This window comes from Lepisma saccharinum, chromosome 14 (genome assembly GCF_977018435.1).
Source record: "Lepisma saccharinum chromosome 14, izLepSacc3.1, whole genome shotgun sequence".
Taxonomy (NCBI): domain Eukaryota; kingdom Metazoa; phylum Arthropoda; class Insecta; order Zygentoma; family Lepismatidae; genus Lepisma; species Lepisma saccharinum.
In genome coordinates, this window is record NC_139242.1 from 58096695 (window position 1) to 58118787 (window position 22093).

Sequence of the window (22093 nt, forward strand, 5' to 3'; positions counted from 1 at the left end):
TTTCGTCAAATGGATCTAACATCCTTTTTCGTTATTCAACAAATATTCAATTCCTTATCTGTTTCACAATCACCTTGCCAGGGCAGTTGTTTTTATACAAATTGAAGGGATCTGAACTATTCTTGTGCTAGATAATGAATATTCTTATGCCGTCTTTTTCCCATTCATGTAATAACAATATTAATTAATATTTTAATTATTAATTTAATATTACAGTTATTTTAATTTGTTTTTATTATTAGAAGAAGGTACCAACATCATAGGCGTGCGCAGACCCTCTGATAGGGGGGGGGGGGCAAAAGCCTTGAAAATTCAGTCGGATCGGGAAAGAAAAACCTCATTTTATCTCACTGTTTTAGTTTTTTGCATTGATGTGATATATATACGTGTGTGTATATATATATATATATATATATATATATATATATATATATATATATATATATATATATATATATATATACCTAGACCTAGGTATTAACATATTATTTAAATACATTACGTAATCTATTCATCCGCCCCTTAACAAACCAACAACAAAAATTATATAGATTGTCTCTGAAATGTGAGCGCTCGTTTTCCTCCAAACCAAACTGTTATAGCAGCAACTGTCTGAATTACTTATCTGTTCTTACTTTCTCTCTGGTAATTTACAATGTATTGGAGAAAATAAATTGCGAGCGAAGAGAGCAAGAAAATTTTTCGATCCAAATTTTTGAAAGTTGAAAACAGTACTGATTTAATAGGACGCAAAAAATTTCATAGTACGGCATGGCATTCCCTTTTACAATTTTTCTCAATCAGATTGTTCGGCGCCCAGGGCCAACTCCCGCTACTTCCTAGCTACGGCTCGGAAGTTGACAAGACTGCAAGAAAAGCAGGTACCGCGAGCGAAGCGAGAAAGAAAATTTTACGAAATGTATTTTTATTTGTATAACATTGAAAGTCGAGTGGACAATGGCCCCTCTGTAACCCCTTGCAAGTTATCCTGACCGTCTGGAAGAAATAATGCAAGAATGACGTGAAAACTAATTCCGTCTTGGTATCCTTTTGTCCTACTACTAGTAGATTCTGCTAGTCTTGCTTTCTTTTACTTCAATGTATGCCCCCCCCCATAATTGATTTGCGTCCAAGGTTGAAAAAGGCATAAGGCAATGCCCCCCTGTCCCCTTGTGGTTGCGCCATTTCCTTTTAGAGTATAATATTGTTTAATAACAGCGACAATATTGCTCTCCACTAAATTTCTAGGTGAAAGTATAATAATATAGGGGCATGGAACATCTGCAAGGGGGCAAGGATGATGACCACACCTCGAAAACGAAGGTCAACCTAAAAGGATATATTTCACAAGTATAATTAGATTTCAGTCATAGTAATTTACATTAATTATTATGTAATGGGGACACAGGAATGCGATAATTTCAAATTCAAGTGGTGTTTTTTGAGGGAACAGCACTAGTATCGGGGTAATATGCCCCATGAAAAAAAAATACCTTTCTTGTCCCTTTGTGGAAAAATCTGCGAACGTCCATGATTAGGGGACAATTCCCCCCCTCCCCCGCACGTGCGCACGCCTATGACCAACATATATGGAATAGTTTATAACATCGAGTAGCAGGATATCTCTCCTGTATGGTGCTGTAAACTAGGGAAATAATGACGAAGTTTTGTAGTAGTGCATAGCTATTCAGCCTGTTGCGACACATGTGCAGAACAGGCGGAAGACATTCTTTTGTGTTTTCTGCAGTTGGTGGATTATCCTAGATGAGATGATTTTGATGTTCTTTCTTTTCTTAACGTAATAAAAACGTGTCTTACAACCTAAGGCGTCATGCATTGTGCTCCGCCTGAGGATGAATTCTATGATGAAACTGATGAACGGACATTCACAAAGAGCATCCATGCCGGGATTGGAACTCCCGGATGTGCTAACCACTCCATCACGGAGGCCAATTTCTATTCCATGGAGATGAATCAGATGTGAAACACATATAAAACTATTGGTAGTTATTTTCACTACTAATCACAAGTGCCCAGTGCGAGAGCTGCAACTGTATCCGTTGATTTATGTCAATGATATTGATAGTCAATGCTTTTGTCTCCTAGTGTAGGTGAATTTGCAGTGAAAATATGTTTGTTCTCTCAGTGTTACCTTCAGAATACAATTGGTAACATCCTCCAACTTATATAAATTAATTTTTAACACTCGTTCCAAAAATAGTGACATGATTCACATAGGATAATAATTGTTAACATTTAGCTTCGTAGGCATCGTATTATCATCATCGTTTGACCCTCCAACAACCAAACAGCAATCCCAAAGCCACTGAACACATCCACCTACCAGATAGGCAGCAGAGTATCTGTAAATTTTTTTGGCAAGTTTGGAGACTTGTGATTTAACAATTACTTAGTACGTATTAAATAATCAATGTCCGTTGTTGATCCATGCAGATCTGCAGCTGTCACCTCCAACCACGATTTTACGTACAACACGTTGTATTAATCTTGCGATCTTATAAAAGCAGAAAATGGAAATATACTTGAACATTGCAATGGCCTTGCCCTAAGGGAAGTTTCATAATGGAAAATATTACGTAAGATAGCTTCTACTTCTTTAATTTTCGATCGCAAGGCGTCTACCGTACTATAAAAATCTGGGGCTAAAGGGAGCTTAGATCTGTTGTTGGGGTTTCATCCCCCCTGGCCGTCCCTGGCTGTATGTATTTCGTCGAATGAGTACAAGCTAGCAAAACTGTGAATTTCAACAAGTTTGTTGATAATTCTGCAGCTGTTCATAAAAACAGACGTATTTTATTAGTTTCTTGCTGTGGTTCATTTTCCCATTTCAGCAAAAAAGTATTCACACTCTTTGCATACGGTGAGTAAATGGGGGGAAGGGAGAAGTTGCCCCTTAATAGTTTCACTTAGAAATTTAATGCAGAGGAATCTAATAACCGTTCTTAAACAACATTATGCTTTAATAGAAATAAAAGTTAATACTATTTTCAAACCTACGAAATTTCCAAGTAACTACGTAAGGAAAGGGTAGTGTATTACTTCCTATGTAATTGGACTCTCACACTAGCAAATTTCTTATTAACACCTCCACATATTTTATTCTTTAGTTGTATTATCTGTATGTGTCTGCAGAATAAATTGCCCATATATTGCACATGAATAAATTATGTGTAGTTCTTTTGAATTTGCGGTACTAAACCACGTTTATACGTAAATTAGTCTTTGAACGACAGAGATGGAAAATAAAGCGCCAGCAGAGAACAATGGTGCCACTGAAGTTGAAATTCATCTAATAAAGTGATTTTAGGTGGGTCGGGACACACACGACCCTGTTTTGTTCCCATCAATGTAATAAAAACAGTGAGATGGAATGAGGGCTTTATTTCGTCAGCTAAAGTTTTATCAAGGCCCTTGCTCCCCATAATCGGAGGATCTGAGCACGCCTAAAATTCCTTATACAGAAATAGTGTTATTTGTCGTATATCCAGAAAGTTGATTGATTTGCTTTATTTTACTTCGCTTTTTGTGCCACTTTTGGCCAATTTGCGAAGATGGGACTGAGTGATGATATGATGAAATTGATGAATGGACACTCACAAACATCCGCGGCCAAGCCGGAATTCGAACCCGGGCCCCCTGGCGTCGTAGCGCGATGTGCTAACCACTCCCCCACGGTGGCCGGCCCCAGAAAGTTGAAAGTGAATGAAATTTTTATCGTGTGTTTTGTATGGTCATTATCAATAGTAAGTCTGTCATATTATTCCACTAAATAATGTATTTGGAAAAGAAAAAACAACATATAATTAATGTATTTTATTTTACATAAGACCTATGCCTAAAAGTATTTTTGTATATATGATGACACAGAACTATCTTATGTTGTGATTTCTTTGGGTCTGACTGTAATATATATATATATATAATTGGTGATAAAATAACGTCATAAAGTATTCAAAGAGTCAAATTCGAAATTAAATTGAACGGACGTTCAAAATGTTTAAAAATAGCACTATTTCCATAACAGATCATCAAGTATTTTTTACCATTGACCCTCAGAAATATCTCAAACTGACAATGAACGTTCATTGAACTTATTTATGATCAACAGCTAAAAAGTCGTTCATTCGCGTGGCTGGTTGATAATCCACCACCAGATAGAATTTACACAATATTTACCTAAAAACTTTGGGTAAAGTCACCTTCCCCCTAAAAAAAAAAAATCCCTTTCGTGTTCTCGCAAAAAAAAAGTTATAATTTGGCACAATTTTTCTTTTGCAGGCAACCCCTTTGTAAAGGTGTACTTCAGTCTGTGCAACCAGCCTTTCCCATTTGTGAACAATATACTGGGGAAAATCCCCCGTCCTTCACTGTTGTCATTGCACTACAACCCCATTGTGATTTAGTATTAGGATATAGCGTAGTGAAGAACTGTTTACAAGCATCGCCCAAACCATTGATTCTCCCCCAAAACCTTTCCCTGCATTCTTTTTTCTTTTCCTAGCTCTCAGCATGCGGTTTTCTTGGAAGACGGTCGATTGTGAAAGACAAAAGGGACGGCGAAGAAGGGGAGGGGGGGTTGAGCGCCAGCTGTACAGAGGGGGAAACGGCTAGCGCGACCAGCTTGGAAAAGTCGAAGTTAAAATTTACATACATTGCTCTGTACGTCGACAAACTACAGACATTCTAAAGAAAATTATGTAAGATCAGTTTCATTTCTTTGCTGTAGAAGAACAGTTGAAGCTTTCTTGCGCTTTAAAATGTTGATTTAAGTTATTACATACAATTGGCGAGCAAGTGAATTTTACGAAATTGAGATCAGGAAAACTACGTAATAGTTAATGTATTTAAAAAAAGGCTGCGCGACATAACTAACTTCATATTTGATCTTTAACTCAGTAAAATTTAAATGCCACACACTTGACTGTTCGAGCACAGAACGTCGACGCAAGAACCTATTTTTTAGGTATCGTCACCAGCGGTGATACGGGCTCTTAAGTCAAGAATTAAATTCAATTACACATAATTTATGGAAATATAAGATTTCAAGTATATGCACTCTCATTAAATATTCTGTACTTACTTTAAAAATAACTAAGGCAGTATCTTCATAGCGTTGCCGTATCTCAGTGAGTGACTCAGCTAAGTGGTTCGGTGGATGCTGCATTTGATTCTCCCACCTCACAGCTGCAACCATTGAACCTCATCTGCGATGGATCTGATTCAAGGATAAACACAACTGTATTAGGAATTTGAGTTTGTGACACTGCAGATGCAGCACTTTTGTAAACAGTCGTCGTTATTCACATTGAAACAAAAACAGGCCAGATGCTTATTTGAATTTGATGTGACCTACTACAATGGAAAAATCAAGGACGCAGAAGGTAGATTATGAGTGATTTACAAGTACCAATAACTGGCAGTCCATAAATTCACTGACTTATCTACACAACCCTCTAACACCCTGCTAATTTTTCGCAAGACTGTTATTGTTCTTTTGGTGTTAAATATGCCTTCACACCTTCCCCACCTTCAGTAGCATATCCTGAAATTTTAATCTGGTTTACTGCAACATTTTTTATTTATTGTATATATTTGTTATAGTCCCATATATAGATATAGTAGAAATAAAATAATAATGTATGCAAGTAAAAGAAAAACGGGAGTTTGACAACTTCCAGCAATTTTGATATTTTTTCATAAAATTTCCCTATTCACCAAAAATAGGATCTGGATTTCCTTTGACCTAGGGAAATTTCTCTATATGTAGCAACACTGCCAATGCCAAGCACAGCACAGAAACAGAAAGGAAGAAGAAATTTCCTTCCAGTAGTGGAACTGACCACCCAGACCACGTACTATCTTCAGCTTCCTTGCCCTTTCCATGTACAATCAGGGAGTAAACCCAGTTGTCAGAAAGGTGTGATGAATGATCATTGGTGTATACTATAAACCAGCCATTAACCCTCTGTCATCCGTGCCCTTATAGCAGCACAAATGTCCCGCTCAGTTTACGGTGAAATGTAGCTCTTTTATGTGCATCAGGTTTGGCAACACTGCCAGGATGGTCGTAGGAGGCAAGGAGAAATACATTGCTCTTATGGAAATATTATTTCATTTGTTCTCTTGGGAATATCAAACTTCCGATGGCATAGAAATATATATCAACAGAAAAAGGACAGACTGAAGTAGTAATTGACAGACGGAAATGTCGAAACTTCCATTTGATTAGCCGTAACTTTAAGTTGAAGTTGATTCCCCAAAAGGAATACATGGGTTTCTGAAAATTCTTATTCATCATATTTTTCAAACATCATATCTAGCTTAATAATCAACTTTAAAAAACACTTTCACTTGCAACATGTGGAGAAATTCATGCTCTATTGAACACCAGCTTTTTTCCTCAGTAGGACTGCCCATTTGGACAATATTGAAATAAATGCACAACTGGTGCGAAATTGTCCCTCATCCCCTTAAAGTCAGGTTTAAAAGCTTGATTTAATAGTATGTATAATATAAAGGGTGCGTCACGGTAAACGGACAGTTTTCAAATGGAGAATTCGAAGCAGTGAGAGGTGGTAGAGATGGAAATAGGGTGGCACTGAACTTGCTCGGCCATACCATTTGGCTTGGTTCACCTGGGGTCGGCTTGGCATGTCAGCAGAACATGCAATGTTAGTTGCAGTCATGGCACCGTGGACATTTCAGCATCATTTGTTCGCATAGAACAGTTTCGTGAAAAGGGGCGAATGGATCCATGATGGCCAATATTGAAACAGCACAGAGAGAGCCATTGTAATTCAATAACTCGCTGCTTTTCACGAAAACCTGTCATATGTGAACAAACGAATGCTCAAATATACACTGTGCCATGCCTGCAACTGACATTGCATGTACTGCTGCCATGTCGAGCCGAGAAAATCCGAACTGAGCCAAAAATGGCATGGCCTAGCGAGTTCAACGCCAGCCTACCCCCTCTCACTGCTTTGAATTATCCATTTGAAAACTGTCCATTTCCCATGAGACACCCTGTATAATGAGTGATTTCTCATATACTAAAGCTAAATGTATAAAGAAAAAAATTGGTTTACCAACATAAATGCAGTAACATGGAGAAAATGCCACTGCCCACCTCCCAGGTGGAAAATTATGGATGAAACCCTGCAAAATCGCATTATAAAATGGCCAACATTACACTGATTCCTTTTTCATGAACATATGTGACTATCAACACGACTGCAAATTTAGAATTTTGTTCAAAACAACACGATTCATACCTTACCCTTGCCCAAAACACTTTCCTATACTTTTGGCAGTCATTTGACATGAAATAAGGAAACCATGACAATCCATGAAATTTAAAATCTTATATTTATCATGATTAGGGGAAAGTTTTAACAAAATCAGTTCCATGCCAAAAACAGATACTGCTCATCAAACAACTGATGCTCCTTATTAGAAAAGTTATTGAAGCTTGATAAAAAACAAAGACCCTTCATGAAGAAGTATTCATATTTTTAACGATTTCCACTACAAACAATTTGTTACTGCCAACTTGAGGCAGGTTCAAATTTCTCAGGACCTTTTATTGAACACTATTTGGATGTATATAAATGCATGAAGGGGATATACAAAAGAGACTAGAGAAATGATAAAATGCACTTTTATTTTCCTTTTTATATATAAAGTATTGTAAACAATCACTCAGTGTGAAAAGAAAAAAAAAGTGATAAAAGGAAAAATTACACTTCCTGAAAGTAAAATGCACAACCTGAATTACTGATACAATTATTTATGAACAAATTATAAAAAGAAATGTAAATAGATAATATTGGAGATATTTACTAAACGTGCAAGAACTCTTCAATTAAATAATGGCATGACTGAGCAGAATAAGTAACAAAAATTCTTACATTTAATTAAAACATCTGTGTATTGAAATAACAATTTTTTCTGTATACACAGAAATAGTAACAGTTTGAATAGATATACGGGGGAAAAAAACATGATTACTGACCTACTCCAAATTTTATTGTTTAACAACCATTATGCTATTTGTACACTCTTCAATTATAAAGCTTTCATTAGAAAATAAATGGAAATCAATGCAATAACAAAGTGGCATAGTTCATGATATAGGTTAATCCAATTTTATTTGTGGCATAGGATAAATATTGTTAAATTCCCCTTCATATTTCCATGTATTAACAAGGAATTTGGCTTTTTTATCGCTTAAAAACAATAAAATCACTGGGAGATATTTGGCACTGAAGACAGCATCAGAGTTCCAAAGGTCACAGATTGCATTGTAGTGTGACTGACCGAGACAATTCTCGCACAGATTCAACAGTGGAAATAGAAAATCACATAAATGGCTGGCTTTGTAACTTGGTTGAGAAGAGCAGTGGCATGGTAATCCAAATATTCAGGCTCGACTCATTTCTACACAGTATAGTGGTCAGAGTTTCTCTTTGCAAAAAAGCTAAAGCTTTTTTTTGTTGTTCTTAAAAAGGAATTTCCAATTATAACAATATTGGCATGTAAGTATGCAGTACAATACACTGTCATGCTGTATTGCATTATGCTAATGGGTTATTAACAACATTTGAACAATTTAAATTCTCGAGTCTTACTAACATAAGTTTCTTCGTTTTTTGTTGCATGACATTTGTCATATGTGTTATTCTAAACACATAATTCAACCATATAAACAAGCAAAATAAAGATTCTGTAACATAAATGCTCAATTATTAGGGCAGAATCATTACTTCACTTTGCCATTTTAACCTGGCTGGTAACCCGAGAACACTCATTCGAACATGAACAGGAAAACTAAAATTCCTAATTCCTGAACTCTCTTGTGAGGAATAATTAATAGTAAGGCTGGTAGCACTTTTCTCTTAGTTTCAGCTTTTCGGAATGATTGATTTGGTTTATTTTACTTCACTTTTCTGCCACTTTTGGCCAATTACAAGGTTGAGTGATGATATGATAAAATTGATGAAGGGATGCTCACAAATAACATCTAGGCCTAGACCGGGATTCAAACCTCGGGCTTCTAGCATTGTAGCACATTTTGATAACCCTCCGCCACGGAGGATGGAAGCTTCTCAAAATGATTTTCAATTTCTATTAGTGTATACGTAAACATGCAATTTTTATTTTATTTTAAATGATTTGCAGTTGCATAAAGAGTGTGTTTTGAATTTTAACAAAATAAACAGGAATATTTTTTGTCACAGCAAGTATCTCTATTAATAATATGATCAATAACTTTGAAAGGGCGATATCTTCCTTTTTTATATTTTCATTGTTATCCTTTATCTCTTAGGAAATGTAGCCAGTTGGGAAATAGATTTATCCCCCTCCTCCCATAAAGCTTTGGACTGCATGTATTGTATTCAAATATCACTTGCCTGTTCTCCACTGATAGCACATCTCCTCTGTGATGACAATTGAAAAACTTTTTGATTTGGCACAAAAAGGAGATACACACACAGAAATTTCAGTGAAAAATGCAGGCTCAACCATGACTCAACCCACTCAGATGTCCGGCATACCATGTAATTGTTCTACCAACTGAGCTGCCCAATCAGTACTGGTTTGCCTGATTTTATGCTGCCACCGTTTTACCTGTTTAGAATTAACTTAGTCACTGCTGAAATTTCTATCTAATTAAAACACTGCTACATTTTAGAAAACAGAACCAAGAGAACGGATAATAGTTTGAACATTTAATGATTTTCACAAGTTTTACAGGAAGATTTGGAAGTCTTGAAATAAAAATTATTGTGGAAGTAAATCTGAAGCTTCAAGAAAGTAATTTGCACAGTTTATCACTATGCGACATACTATCTATTGCAGACAATTTGATGTAGCAATTAGCTTAGGGAAACAGGTCGTCTTCGACAAGAACTACTGCCATATTTAAAGCAAGGCTCGAAGAGGTATTATGCTAGTTACAATGTGATCAGTTGAGAGCATTTAGGGAGGTTATTTTAATTCTAAGAGTCTTAAACCTGACCTAATTAACCCAACAACGAAAGCATTTCGAGGTGTTATTTTAAAGATTCGGTAGTGTAACCCGGTCATGGGAACCTATAAGTATGACTGGGGGTTCGTTGTTCTGACCACACGTCATCCCGTAACTGGTTGAATGATCGCCCATCTCTGCTGAGGCACGTGGGAGTGAGGCTGGCAGTCTGTAGGTAGTCCCTGGCCCTCACGGTTGTAGCACCATGGGTTATTAATGAAGTAACGTGTTAACAGACATAAATAGAAATCAACAGTGGTAGCTGTAGCGATGCTACATTTTAAAAATTCCTGTAGTTGTAGCAAAAATTTCGCTACAGCTACATTTTCTCTCAGCATTTTGAGGTGAATATTGAATGTGGCAACAGCATCACAAAAAAATCGACAATAACCTTTTAATAATAATTTAATAATTTTGCAGGAGGTTCATAAAGACTAAGTCTATTACATGGAAATACATATTATCTAGATTGTAGATATCTGCATGTTATTTAATTAGTATCTGAATAATTCAGATATCCAGATAACTAACTGACATATATGAATATATTACAGCTAACAGCTTTTTTAGTTGCATCGCTATTTTGGGGAGAAACATGCCTAGTTTGCTGCACCGCTGGAAAAAAGTGCCTCGTTTGCATCACCCCCGGAACAAATCCTGTGGATATCCATGGTGTAAGAGACACCAAAATGTCCTTAATTGCTGTGTAAAACACAACTTGCAGTGCAAAAACGAGCGATGGATTTTCCACTGCACTGACAAAGGAATAGTGCCAGCAAAAAATGGTTCAGTACATTAACAGCATTGATCATTGTCAGTATATAGAATCTCACCAGCAAGAAATTATTGTTACAAGAATGATAGTTTTTATGGAATTACAATTATTTTCACGATAATATTTGTTCACAAATTTTAAAATTACAATACGTTTAGAACACTAGGGTTTACACGACAGCTTCCTCAATATATTGTATCATATTGTAAAAAGTATGTACGAGTTATTGACTTTCCTGCAGAAACGACAATTTTCTTTAGTTAATATACATAGTTTTCAAATTTATGTATTTTTCCTACTTTTGCATCACTTTTCTGTAACTCTTGCTAATCATGACATCACTATCCTTCGCCCTTACCTGCCTCTGACTAGGTCGGCATAGAAGTCATGCCTTCCACCATCCCTCTCTTTTCACGGTGTTACAATCTTGTCCTCTTCTCCTAACATTCTCCACTATCTGCTCTTTCCACTCACATCTTGGTCTCTCCCTTGGCCTTATTCCCACTCCTTGTGCATTATAATCTCTTACTGGTAGTCTGTCTGCATCCATCCTCTTCATGTGCCCGAACCATCTCATCTGTGCCTGATCTATCCTGTGCTGAAGCTTCACCACACCCACTGTCTGTTGGATCTCCTCATTCCTTATTCTATCCCTTCTAGTCCCCTCCCATATACTGCTTAAAAATTTCATCTCCACTGCCTGCATCTTTTTCTTGTCTCTCTATGTCACGTAATTATTGGCACATAGCACTGATAAACAATGAAATACTCCTTTAAATAAAACTAAGTGATCTTTATGTATTCAGATGTGATGATAAAGAATATCGCATCCGTTTTCCTGCATCACCTAAAGTTTTTGCAGAACACCCACATTTTATAGTTTTATGGTTTCAGGTCTCCGCACCCTGCTCAGCATACGGCTTAACGTTTGGTTCCTAGCAAATGGATAAGAACCTTTTAGCGACCTTGTGTGTTTATGACTGGCACTTAAAATTTCATGGAGAAAACATCTGGCAGTAGAGTAATTTTCTGTTTCTCTGTTAAAATTTGTTCTTTTGTGGATTAGTCGAGTCTTAACTTCCTTTCCGATAACTTCGCGAGTAGCCGTATTTTATGTTTGTGTATGTTCGTGAAATTGTGAATGTAATATTGTGTATAGTGAAGTCAAGTGTAAGTTGTATTTTAACAAAACGATCAGAGCATTCATATTTTTTTTTCTTAAAGAAATACATTATAACTCAATTAATGAGTTCGCCATGTCACGCAAATGTGTGAATAACCCGAATTTGTTTTGTTATGTTTGCGGGGGGATTTACTCCGAAGTCACAGAGAAATACTATCACTCCTATAGTGAAAAAAGCATACAAGTTGTATTTTGGAAGTAAAGTAGAGGAGGAAAAAAGCTGGGCACCAGGTAAAATTTGTTGTGATCGTTCGCGAACTTTACGTGGTTGGCTTAATGGCACTCTCAAATCAATGCCCTTCGGAAACCCTATAATATGGACAGAACAGAAAGATCATACTGTGGATTGTTACTTCTGTTTAACAAACATAGTGGGATATAGTTCAAAATTAAAACATTCTATATTTTATCCTGATGTTCCTTCAGCCAAAAAACCTATGAGTCATTATTTTATACCAATTCCTAAGCCTCCTAAAGAATGGACAGTGGATGAAACAGAACCAAGCAGTGCTTCTCCAGATGACGAACCTGGTCCCTCATATTCAAACATCGATCCAAATTTTCCTGATCCAAATATAATTCACTTTATTTCCCAATCCGAACTAAATGATCTAGTCAGAGAATTCAACCTTTCTAAAGTTCAAGCGGAATTATTAGGTTCTCGTCTCCGAGGGTGGAATTTATTACAAGATGGTCTTAAGATTCATCTAAGAATACTTTAAAAGTAGTATTGTTGCATAATGGGAATATATACCCATCAGTACCCCTTGCCTATTCTTCCACCATGAAGGAAACATATGGCAATATGGATACAATATTGAAAGTTATAAATTATGAACAATATGGTTAGCAGATATGCGGAGACCTCAAAATGATTGGTATACTGTTAGGCATGCAATCTGGGTTTACAAAATTTTGTTGCTTTCTTTGCGAATGGGACAGCCGGGCAAAATATAAACATTACAACATTGTGGATTGGCCCATACGGAAAAACATAATTCCTGGAGAGAAGAGTGTTAGGCATCACCCTCTACTTGAGAAAGATAAGATTTTGTTACCACCATTGCATATAAAGTTAGGGCTGATGAAAAATTTTGTTAAGGCTTTGGATAAACATGGTGAGGGTTTTGGGTACTTGAAAATTCACTTTTTACATTCGCATTTGGACTTTTCCAACCCTAACTTGGGTGCGGTTAGTGATGAATGCTGCGAGAGATTTCACCAGGATATTTCTGTCATGGAGAAACAATATGCAGGAAACTCGGTACAGAACATGTTAGCAGACTACTGTTAGAACCTCAAGGAAGAGGTTTCTGGTGGCATTTACAAACGGCAGAGTTCAAGAAAGAAATTTTGAAAATGTGAGTAAAAATGTGTTTTTTTCCTTTTTTTTTGCATGAAATTTCTTAATTCAACAGTCAAAATCGGTCCTATATATATTTTTTAATTTTTTTATATTTCATAGTTATTCACTTCAATATCTAAATCTTATTTCATGAGCAAACAAACAAAAATAATTTCAAATTTCGATGTATTATTACAAAGGGAATTAAAATTTTATTAAAAACAAAATATGAAAATCCATGGAAAACGATAGGTGATACAGCATTTCTACTTTCAGATTTGGATTCAGCAGGGTCGAATTATAAATAATCACCTATTTTCGTTCAAAGGAGCAAAAAAAAGTTTAAATTTGTTCATCAGTGTAGTATGTGTTATATATTATCCTCTTGCATTTCATAGGTACATCCCTGTTCCATATTAATCTTCGAACGCTTTGATATAGTCCATCACCCATTTGTCCCCTTCTGTTTACCTCATCTATTCTTCAACTCTTCTCAATCATGACAATGAGGATGAATGGTTTACTTAATTATTCTCTAATCTATAGTCGCTTTCTGTCACTTTCGGCTCATTGTGAGCATGAGGATGAATGATGAACAGTGTGAGGAATGGAGCAGTAGGAGGATCCCATCCTCCCAATTTGGCGTCTTTCCTAGTTTTTGTTTTGAGTCCATTATATGCATAGATAAGCTGATCGAGACTGGATTACTATGTGCCTCCGCTGGGTATCAAACCTGGAGCCCCTTTGTAAACAAAGGGCCCCAGGTACTTTTCATTCAAAATGCTGCCTTCATATCAGTCTATTAAAAATGAAATATTTATTCTCAAGAAAAAGATGTTGATGTGAACTATCAAAATTATCGAATGACGGGAATCATGAAAATAAATAACAGAATCTATTTACCAGTAGTAGGGGATTTTTTTAATATCCACATGGTTATTTTAAAGTTTTTTTTATGCAGAAGTAGCGCAAAAAGTAGTGAACAGGAGTAGCGTAGCGAGCTACATTTTGGTAAATGTAGCTGTAGCTAAGCTACTTTTAAAATGTAGCTAAGCTACTTTTAAAATGTAGCGTTCTGATCACTGGAAATCAAAACATGTAAAAAATGCATGCGTACCATGATTAATTTGGAAATAGAATGAACACTAATGAAGATTAAGTAGGAACAGAATAGATGTTGATACAACTAATTCTCAGTGCCCCATTAGAAAATGAAAAACATTGGGTACCCTTGATCCTCTGGTCCCACTCCAGAACTTGAAATACAGGGAATGGACAAAAATATGGAAACACCACGACATTGGAACAGGTGATATCGATGCAATTTTTGCACTTGAAATCGGGCACGGTGTGACATTCTTTTGTTTTGCATCGTGAGATAGGACCCTCTTGGACTGGTAGGAGTCGACAGATGCACTGTAGATAGCATGCAGTGCAGTTGATACGGAATCATGTCCAAGCTGACAGTGTTTCAAAGAGGGCCAATCATTGGTGCCTGCCTTGTGGCACCAAAGTAGCCATATTATCTGGCGTATCGAGAGGGACCCTATCCAAGATCAAGATGACATAATAGCGTGTCCGGAAAGACATCATCAGATAAGCACCCGCATGGACGAAAATGTACACTGAGTGACATAGACAGAAGAACACTGAGGAGGATTGTGAACATGTTTTGCACGAAGAATGGTGCAAGATCCCATTATCCACCATCCAGGACTTGTATTTGTCCACTCCTCGGAGACTGCAGACCGTTTTGGTAGCTAAAGGCGGTCCTGCACCTTATTAGCTACAGCATTCAGTCTTTTCTTTGCAGCTGTTTCCATATTTTTGGCCATCCCCTGTATTTTAATGGTTTATGAATGTTTTCAGTTGTTTTTAGCTCTCGGAAATGTGTTATTGTGAAGTAAATTACGTCTGTTATCTTACAGTGAAGCAGAACAGCCCAAAGGCTTCGCACATGGCATTCCACAACAGCAGCTATAATTTTATGTTTTTAGGTTATGAGCTGACAGCAATTCCCGACGTGTTCTTTCGCTATTTTAGTTTGCATACAATCGGTTTTTACTACATATTAAAAAGTGGCAAAAGTACTCTGAGATGGCAAGTTCTTACTTATGTTGGATATACTTTGGGATCAAACATTTCTGTTATTGTGTTTTCCGCGTGATGGAATCAACTTTATATTACAGAAAACATTGAAATCTGTCAACTGAAACAAAATTCAATGTAATTCTCGAGTGGGTACAGTGGGTCAACGACCTCAAAATTTGGATGGTTTATGAAGATTATGTTGTTTATGAATGTTTTCTGTTGTTTATCTTGCAGAGATGTGTCATAGTGAAGTAATGTACCTCTGTTACACTGGCCTGAAGGCTTCACAAAAATGAATATAGCACCCAATAGAAAAATTCAAAACAACACAAGAGACGTTGCCTGCCAGTTCATACACAGAAAATATTATGACAAAAGTCAATAACTTTACAATAAAATAAAGTAAATCAAACACAAAAGACTGAAAACTTACAAAACACAAATAGAAAAACTATTGTTACGAGTGTTAGATTTAATGTGGTTAATAATGAACAATTTTGCATTTTAGGTTAGAAGTGCTAAGTTTGGTTGCATTATTATTAACATGTGTCTATCTCTGAGTGGACATACAACCAAATTTCATGAATAAAAAGACTGTGAAAGTACTTTGGCAAAGGAGGTTTTTTTTACTAACGCAGGCCATATTTTGGGATCAAATATCTCTGTTATTTGTGCTCTACATGCCACAAAACACATTTTATATTAAATAAAAGATCAAAATCTATGGATTAAAAATCAACATAATTCTCAACGGGGTATTGTTGGTCAAGGGTTCCTGGACGTGTATCATCAATAATGAACTTTACTTTCAAAAACTAATTGACAATATGAGATGTAGCGAGTTCACATTACCAGAGGACATAATCATTGGGGAGGGGGGGGGGTGACAATCAGATCATGTAATGATGTTCACAAGTTGCACAGGAGGATAAACAAAGCATTGAGAATACTAGACATGAGAAATGAGGTAAGTTTGAAGTCCAGAGAAACTAATGTGTGTGTTTTAATATTGCAGATAGTATTTACCATACTTGCTGGCGTATAAGATGCTCTTTATTTTCTTTAAAAATTGGTCTGAAAAACAGGGTGTGTCTTATATGCCGATCAGTGCTTGAAGTGATGGGGGATGTGGGGGAGATGGCATCCCCCCCCAGCTAGCAAAATTTTTGCAAAGCATCCCCCAGTTCTCATTGTCGCCATATTAAACCATAGGAGGATCCCCCCAGCTAACCCCAAGGCTCGATCAAACATCCATCCTCCCAGCTAACATTTTCCACTTCAAATGCTGATGCCGATACTCAGTTTTTGATTCTCTGTTCTGGGTTACATGATTTCTTCCTTGTGATGTGTGATGAAGAATATAACATGTTTTTCCTACTAGTTAGATTATGTAAGTTACTTGATGACCTTGCATATTACTTTATATCTGAAATACTGTAAATTATTTATAAATTCAGTGATAAAGACCTTTCCTAAAAAATGTGTACAAGAAGGGTGTCTATCTTGTACGCCAAATGACTGTGCTCTTAAGTTATGCTGTTACAAGCATTCTTGTTTGTATGAAAAGGTTATATACACATGTAGGAGATAAAGGAAAGTATGTAAGTATTTTGGCAATCAAACATAATGACCCTAATCTACTTAAATGGTATCCTTGAGCCTTTTACCTCTGCTAAAAAGTGAAACATTTTGCACGGTTTATGAAGGACTTCCATTGTTTTTAGCTCATTATGGTGAAGTAAGTACAGTCATGTTCAAAAAATCTGTCGCATGGATTTTTTCTAAGTCCAACGTCTTACGAAATTATGTTGGTAGCTCTGAAACAAGGAAGTGTTGTGAAATATACGATCCTCCAATCAGAGTGAAGTTCGATTCGGAGGAGCAGGAGGCGTGACTCACGGTCTTGTCCACAGGAAGTTCAACCAATGCAGCATTCCAAATATGAGATAACGTCCCCATTGGTTAAATATTGTTTCAATAATGCGAATCGGCAGAAAGATTGCGCAAAAGTTTACTTTGTCGTTTTAATGCCTTTAATCGTTTCAAATTAGTATTAAATTGGCCCAATTATAGTTCACGAGCTTAATATAATGTATTCATGCATGTGTTTGACAATCAAATATCACTCATTAGAACAATTTTCACATTGTTTTCACTACGTGAGATGACATTTCATTTACATTTACGATAAAATAGTGGTTTGGGTGTAATAACAGTTTTCATTAATTTAGAGATGCATTTTTATTTGTTGAGTTAATGATTAGGTTAATTCGTTATTTCTCGCGAAAAGAGGGAACCACAGATGAAAGAAAATACACAACTTGTATTATTGAGGTCAAGAGTTCGTTTTAACATCACTTTTTGCACACATAGGCTAATCATGACTCGGGATACATTTAAATTGGAATCTGACACATTATGCGACCTGACTGGAACTCGGAAAAGGACACACTGATTACAAGACGTCGATACATTACCACTTGGTCTGGCGAACGCCAATAATAATGAGGGGTTGTGGGAGTGGGAGGGGGGTGACGGAAAGTAGAAAATAAATAGTATATTTTGGGGTATTTAATGTTATATTTATACACATACAAACCTAAGAAAATATTTATTTTGATACATGTGCGTGGGGATGGGGGGGGGGGGTGGCGAAGGGGGAAAAGAGAGGGACAGAAAGATATTGGGAGAGATGGGACGAAGAGGTGATTGTGGAAAATGTTTTATTTGACGTTCAGTAATAAAAACAATCAAATCAATGATGATTATCTTATAAATACCATATTTAATGTAAATTTGTTTTAAAAATGGGGGCGGGGAGCTGTTTGTTTTACGTTCAGTGCAGGATAACAAGTGGAGACACATAGTGGTTCGTATGTCACTTTAAACTGTAGGTCCAGGCCCCATTAGCCTATCTGTGTATAACGTGGATTTAGAATTCAGTAGAAAATAACGTCGATCTAGTATTTTGGATTTTAGATGCGTTGAGACCACTAAAATTTCCAATTCTTATAATAAGAAACCTGTCCTCATATTACCATTTTGAAAGAGAGAGAGAGTTAATTGTATAATCTTGGTTGTTAGTTTCAAAGAAGACTAATTCAAATAGTAACAATGGGAACGAATAAAGCTTACGAAAAGTTTTGCCACCGTGCGGATTTGAACCTACGACCATTAGAGTGACAACCCAGTGCGATAACCACTACCCCACGAGTTCGTTCCTTCTTACGGCATGATTATGAGTTAAGACCAATTCGTTCAATATGCATTAGAAATATAATCCCCACCCGCCTCTTTATAAACAACACACCCAAACGCTCCTTTGTAGCAAATGAAATAAAGGTGGTATGAATGTCACTAAACATTTAAGCAAAATCTACTATATTTACGACGCAATCGTTTTACATGGAGAGGCTACAGCTTCGAGAATTGAGGTTGTGGTTTGACTGTAATTGTAGGATACCCCATAGGTATCGATAAGCCAAGGCTCTAGTGTGCACTAGATTGGTTCATTTGTAGTGACGTGCTCAGGAATTTGTAAAGAGGTATGTGAATATAAAAATGTGTTAATGCTTATTTTTTAAACAGTGAACTCATAATTTTATATCTCTCTGTCCATCTCATTATCCTACTTAGGAACTAATTAGCATTGCAGGAGTCATACTGAAAAGAAATCTCACGTGACAATGACGAGAAATTAGATTTACGGAAGGAATAGTTTTCATATTTTAAAACCTCGAAGGGCCATGGGCTATCTCCCGACTGTCAGTCTCCCTTCCACAATCCTACCTAGAGTTATCTTCAACTGGCAACGAGGTGACGTTGGTCAGCACGTCAAACCCTCAGCCGTTATAGAAGATATCTGAAAACAGGTTACACCAGTCAATCGTAGCTCCCCAATTTCCTCACGATGGTGGGTTGCCACTGGTCCTATACAGATAACAGGCCGAGAACCCAGGACGACTCGAATCCATGCCGTCCCGCTGCAGTCGGAATCCAAAGCAAAGAGTCTTAGACCGCACCGTTACGGAGGAGGAGAGTTGTCATATTTTTTCTTATAAATGTCGACAATACATTAAATATATTACGCACCAAAAATTAGTGTAAAAAAATAGCCGGTTCTATAAGAGATTCGAACCTTCGATCTTCACTCAACTAAGCCGCTATTTTTAACAATTTCCCATTTTCTCACTCAATAACCTTTGTTGAACGTTTGTCTTAAGAGTCGTTAGCAATCTTGTAAACCTTTTTAACCTATCTGCTGTCTATCACAAATGTATTTCACAACCTGGCGTAGATTTTGATGCCTGCAATTTAGAACTTGACTTTCGTGGTAAGTAATTCTCTACCGTCTACTATAAGAAATAAATCAAAGTCTACATATCTCATATTTTGTAAATGCGAAATGTCATTGTTAAATGTTACAAACTATTTCTTATTCCACCGTTAGTTCCAGATTTAGCCACAGCATTCTGGAAACCAGCGTGAAACGTGTTTCCCACACTTCCAAGGTCAGGTGAACCCTTATCAGTTGTATTGGATGCCTGTGAACATGTTCCTTCATACGTCATGGTACTGTGGTGGATTTCTTCCCCTTCCCCTTTTACCTTGAAGGGAAGTTATCCCCGACTGGGCACGACGAATCAATCACAGAAAAGCAGACTGTCTAGTAAATCGCATGCCATGTATTATTTTGAGCTCCTAGGTTTTGGAAAGTGAAATAAAAAAAAGTATGTAACATTAATTCATAATGGTTGATTTCTTTGGGTATTATGTCATGACTCTTTTCTACTTACTCCAATGAAACTTTTGTCTACTGTTTTCAGTAGATCAATAGGTGTTTTGAAACATCTACTGTGTTCAGATTTTCAAAAAGATATAAATACAAAAAAAATAATAAGGGGGTATGAAATTAATATTTACAGCCAAAATATTAAACTTAACATATTATATACTATACTGAATAAATTAATTTCACTTGCAGTTTCTCTACTGTACTGGTTTCAGTAGATCAATAGGTGTTTTGAAACATCTATGTTAAGATTTTTTAAATTTGAATTACAATTTGTGTGCCTGAAAACTTAGGGTATTTTACACCCATCACGCTATACGGGGTCCAGTCCCTTATCATGACAAAAATAAAAGCGTGTCTGAAAACTAAAATATCCTTACCTGGGTTAAAAGCTGAGCCTGTAAAGCGACTGACAGTCAGCACAAACAAGGACAACACACACGCAGTCCTACAAAGATTATACTAACAGTAGGTCTAGTCACCAGAGCCTCGTTAGTCTGCAAAATGCAGTTCAGGGTGTACTACATGGAAGTGAGGTTGGTTTAAATTTTAAATAGATATAAAAACAAATTGTTAGTGAGGAGGAATAAAAAGATATATTTACAGCTAACATACTGAGCTAAACACACTACAAGGGTGTAAGGGATGACCTTCCACGAAGTATGTACACCCAATTGTTGCTTCACACGTAGTACACCCTGGACTTCAGTTTGCAGACTAACGAGGTTCTGGCGACTGGCCCCATGGCCAGTATATTTTTCTGTGTTGTCCTGTGCTTGGTCCTTGTGGGTGCTGAGTGCCTCTTTACAGCCTCAGCTTTTAACCGAATTCAGAATATTTTAATATTTTAGTTACAACACAACGTTACAGTTATGTTATTTTAGTTCTGGTAAGGGGCTGGACCCCGTATAAAGTGACAGGTGCAAAATAGCCTAAGTGCTGGCGCGCCCAAAATTTTGAATTCAAATTCAAACACACTACATGCAATATTACATGTAGTACTGAAGAGAATATTTCACTTGTAGTTCCTCAACTGTAATTACACATTAGGCCTACTGAAAGTGTTCAGTAGGAAATCATTGATTTTGAGTAGATTTCCGAGAGACACAGTAGAGTACTACAATTGATAACAGTAGATTCTGTCTACTGTAAACAGTAGAAATTACGTAGGTTTATAACGACAATGAGAATGAATTAGAGGTAAAAACAATGATAATGAAATGCAGAAGCGACCTGGAGCAAACAGGAACGTAGAATGTCTGGCAGCAAGAGTTGATCAAGCGATTGTATCGTCAAATTTAGCTTAGAGCTCATAATTGATATTTCTACATGAGCTCCTCAAGTTACATACAATGAGAAAATTGAATTCAGTTTACATCTCACGTGATATGAGTCGAAACTATTGTTGCACATGGAACTGTGAAGTGAATCAATATTCAATTCGATTAACTAGTGAATGGTGATGTGCTGAGATTTTGTAACGAGATGTGCCAAATGGCTGACAGTATAATAACTTATGGACACATTGATTTAATATATTTGAACAATCTTATAACGTGCGATTTTGCATGAAATTTTATTACTTGAATCTACATCACTTCATTGCAAAGGCTACAAGGCATTTTATGGGTTGTAAAATTCTGTGTTCGATTCACCGTTCGATTAACTCTGCGATTTTTATTTCTTATTAAACCGAAAAATTATTTATTACATTTTACTTATTACGAAAATTCGTATATTATTTGATTTGCGAAATGTAGAGAATATATTGTTTTTCATGCTTTTTACAAGAATACAACTAAGCATGGTGAACAAAAAATAATGTAAAATAAATACTATTCACAAAAGGATGTCAA

The 22093-nt window shown here is 36.5% G+C and overlaps 1 protein-coding gene across 1 annotated transcript in view; it reads right to left on the minus strand.

Moving 5' to 3' along the window:
* brk (transcriptional repressor brinker) overlaps positions 1–22093 on the minus strand; it is a 31713-nt gene that overhangs the window by 4008 nt on the left and 5612 nt on the right. The window contains exon 2 of the mRNA XM_083135697.1: positions 5102–5236. Coding sequence (XP_082991823.1) covers positions 5157–5236 — 80 coding nt within the window. The 3' untranslated portion in view covers positions 5102–5156. The remainder of the gene's footprint in view (positions 1–5101; positions 5237–22093) is intronic.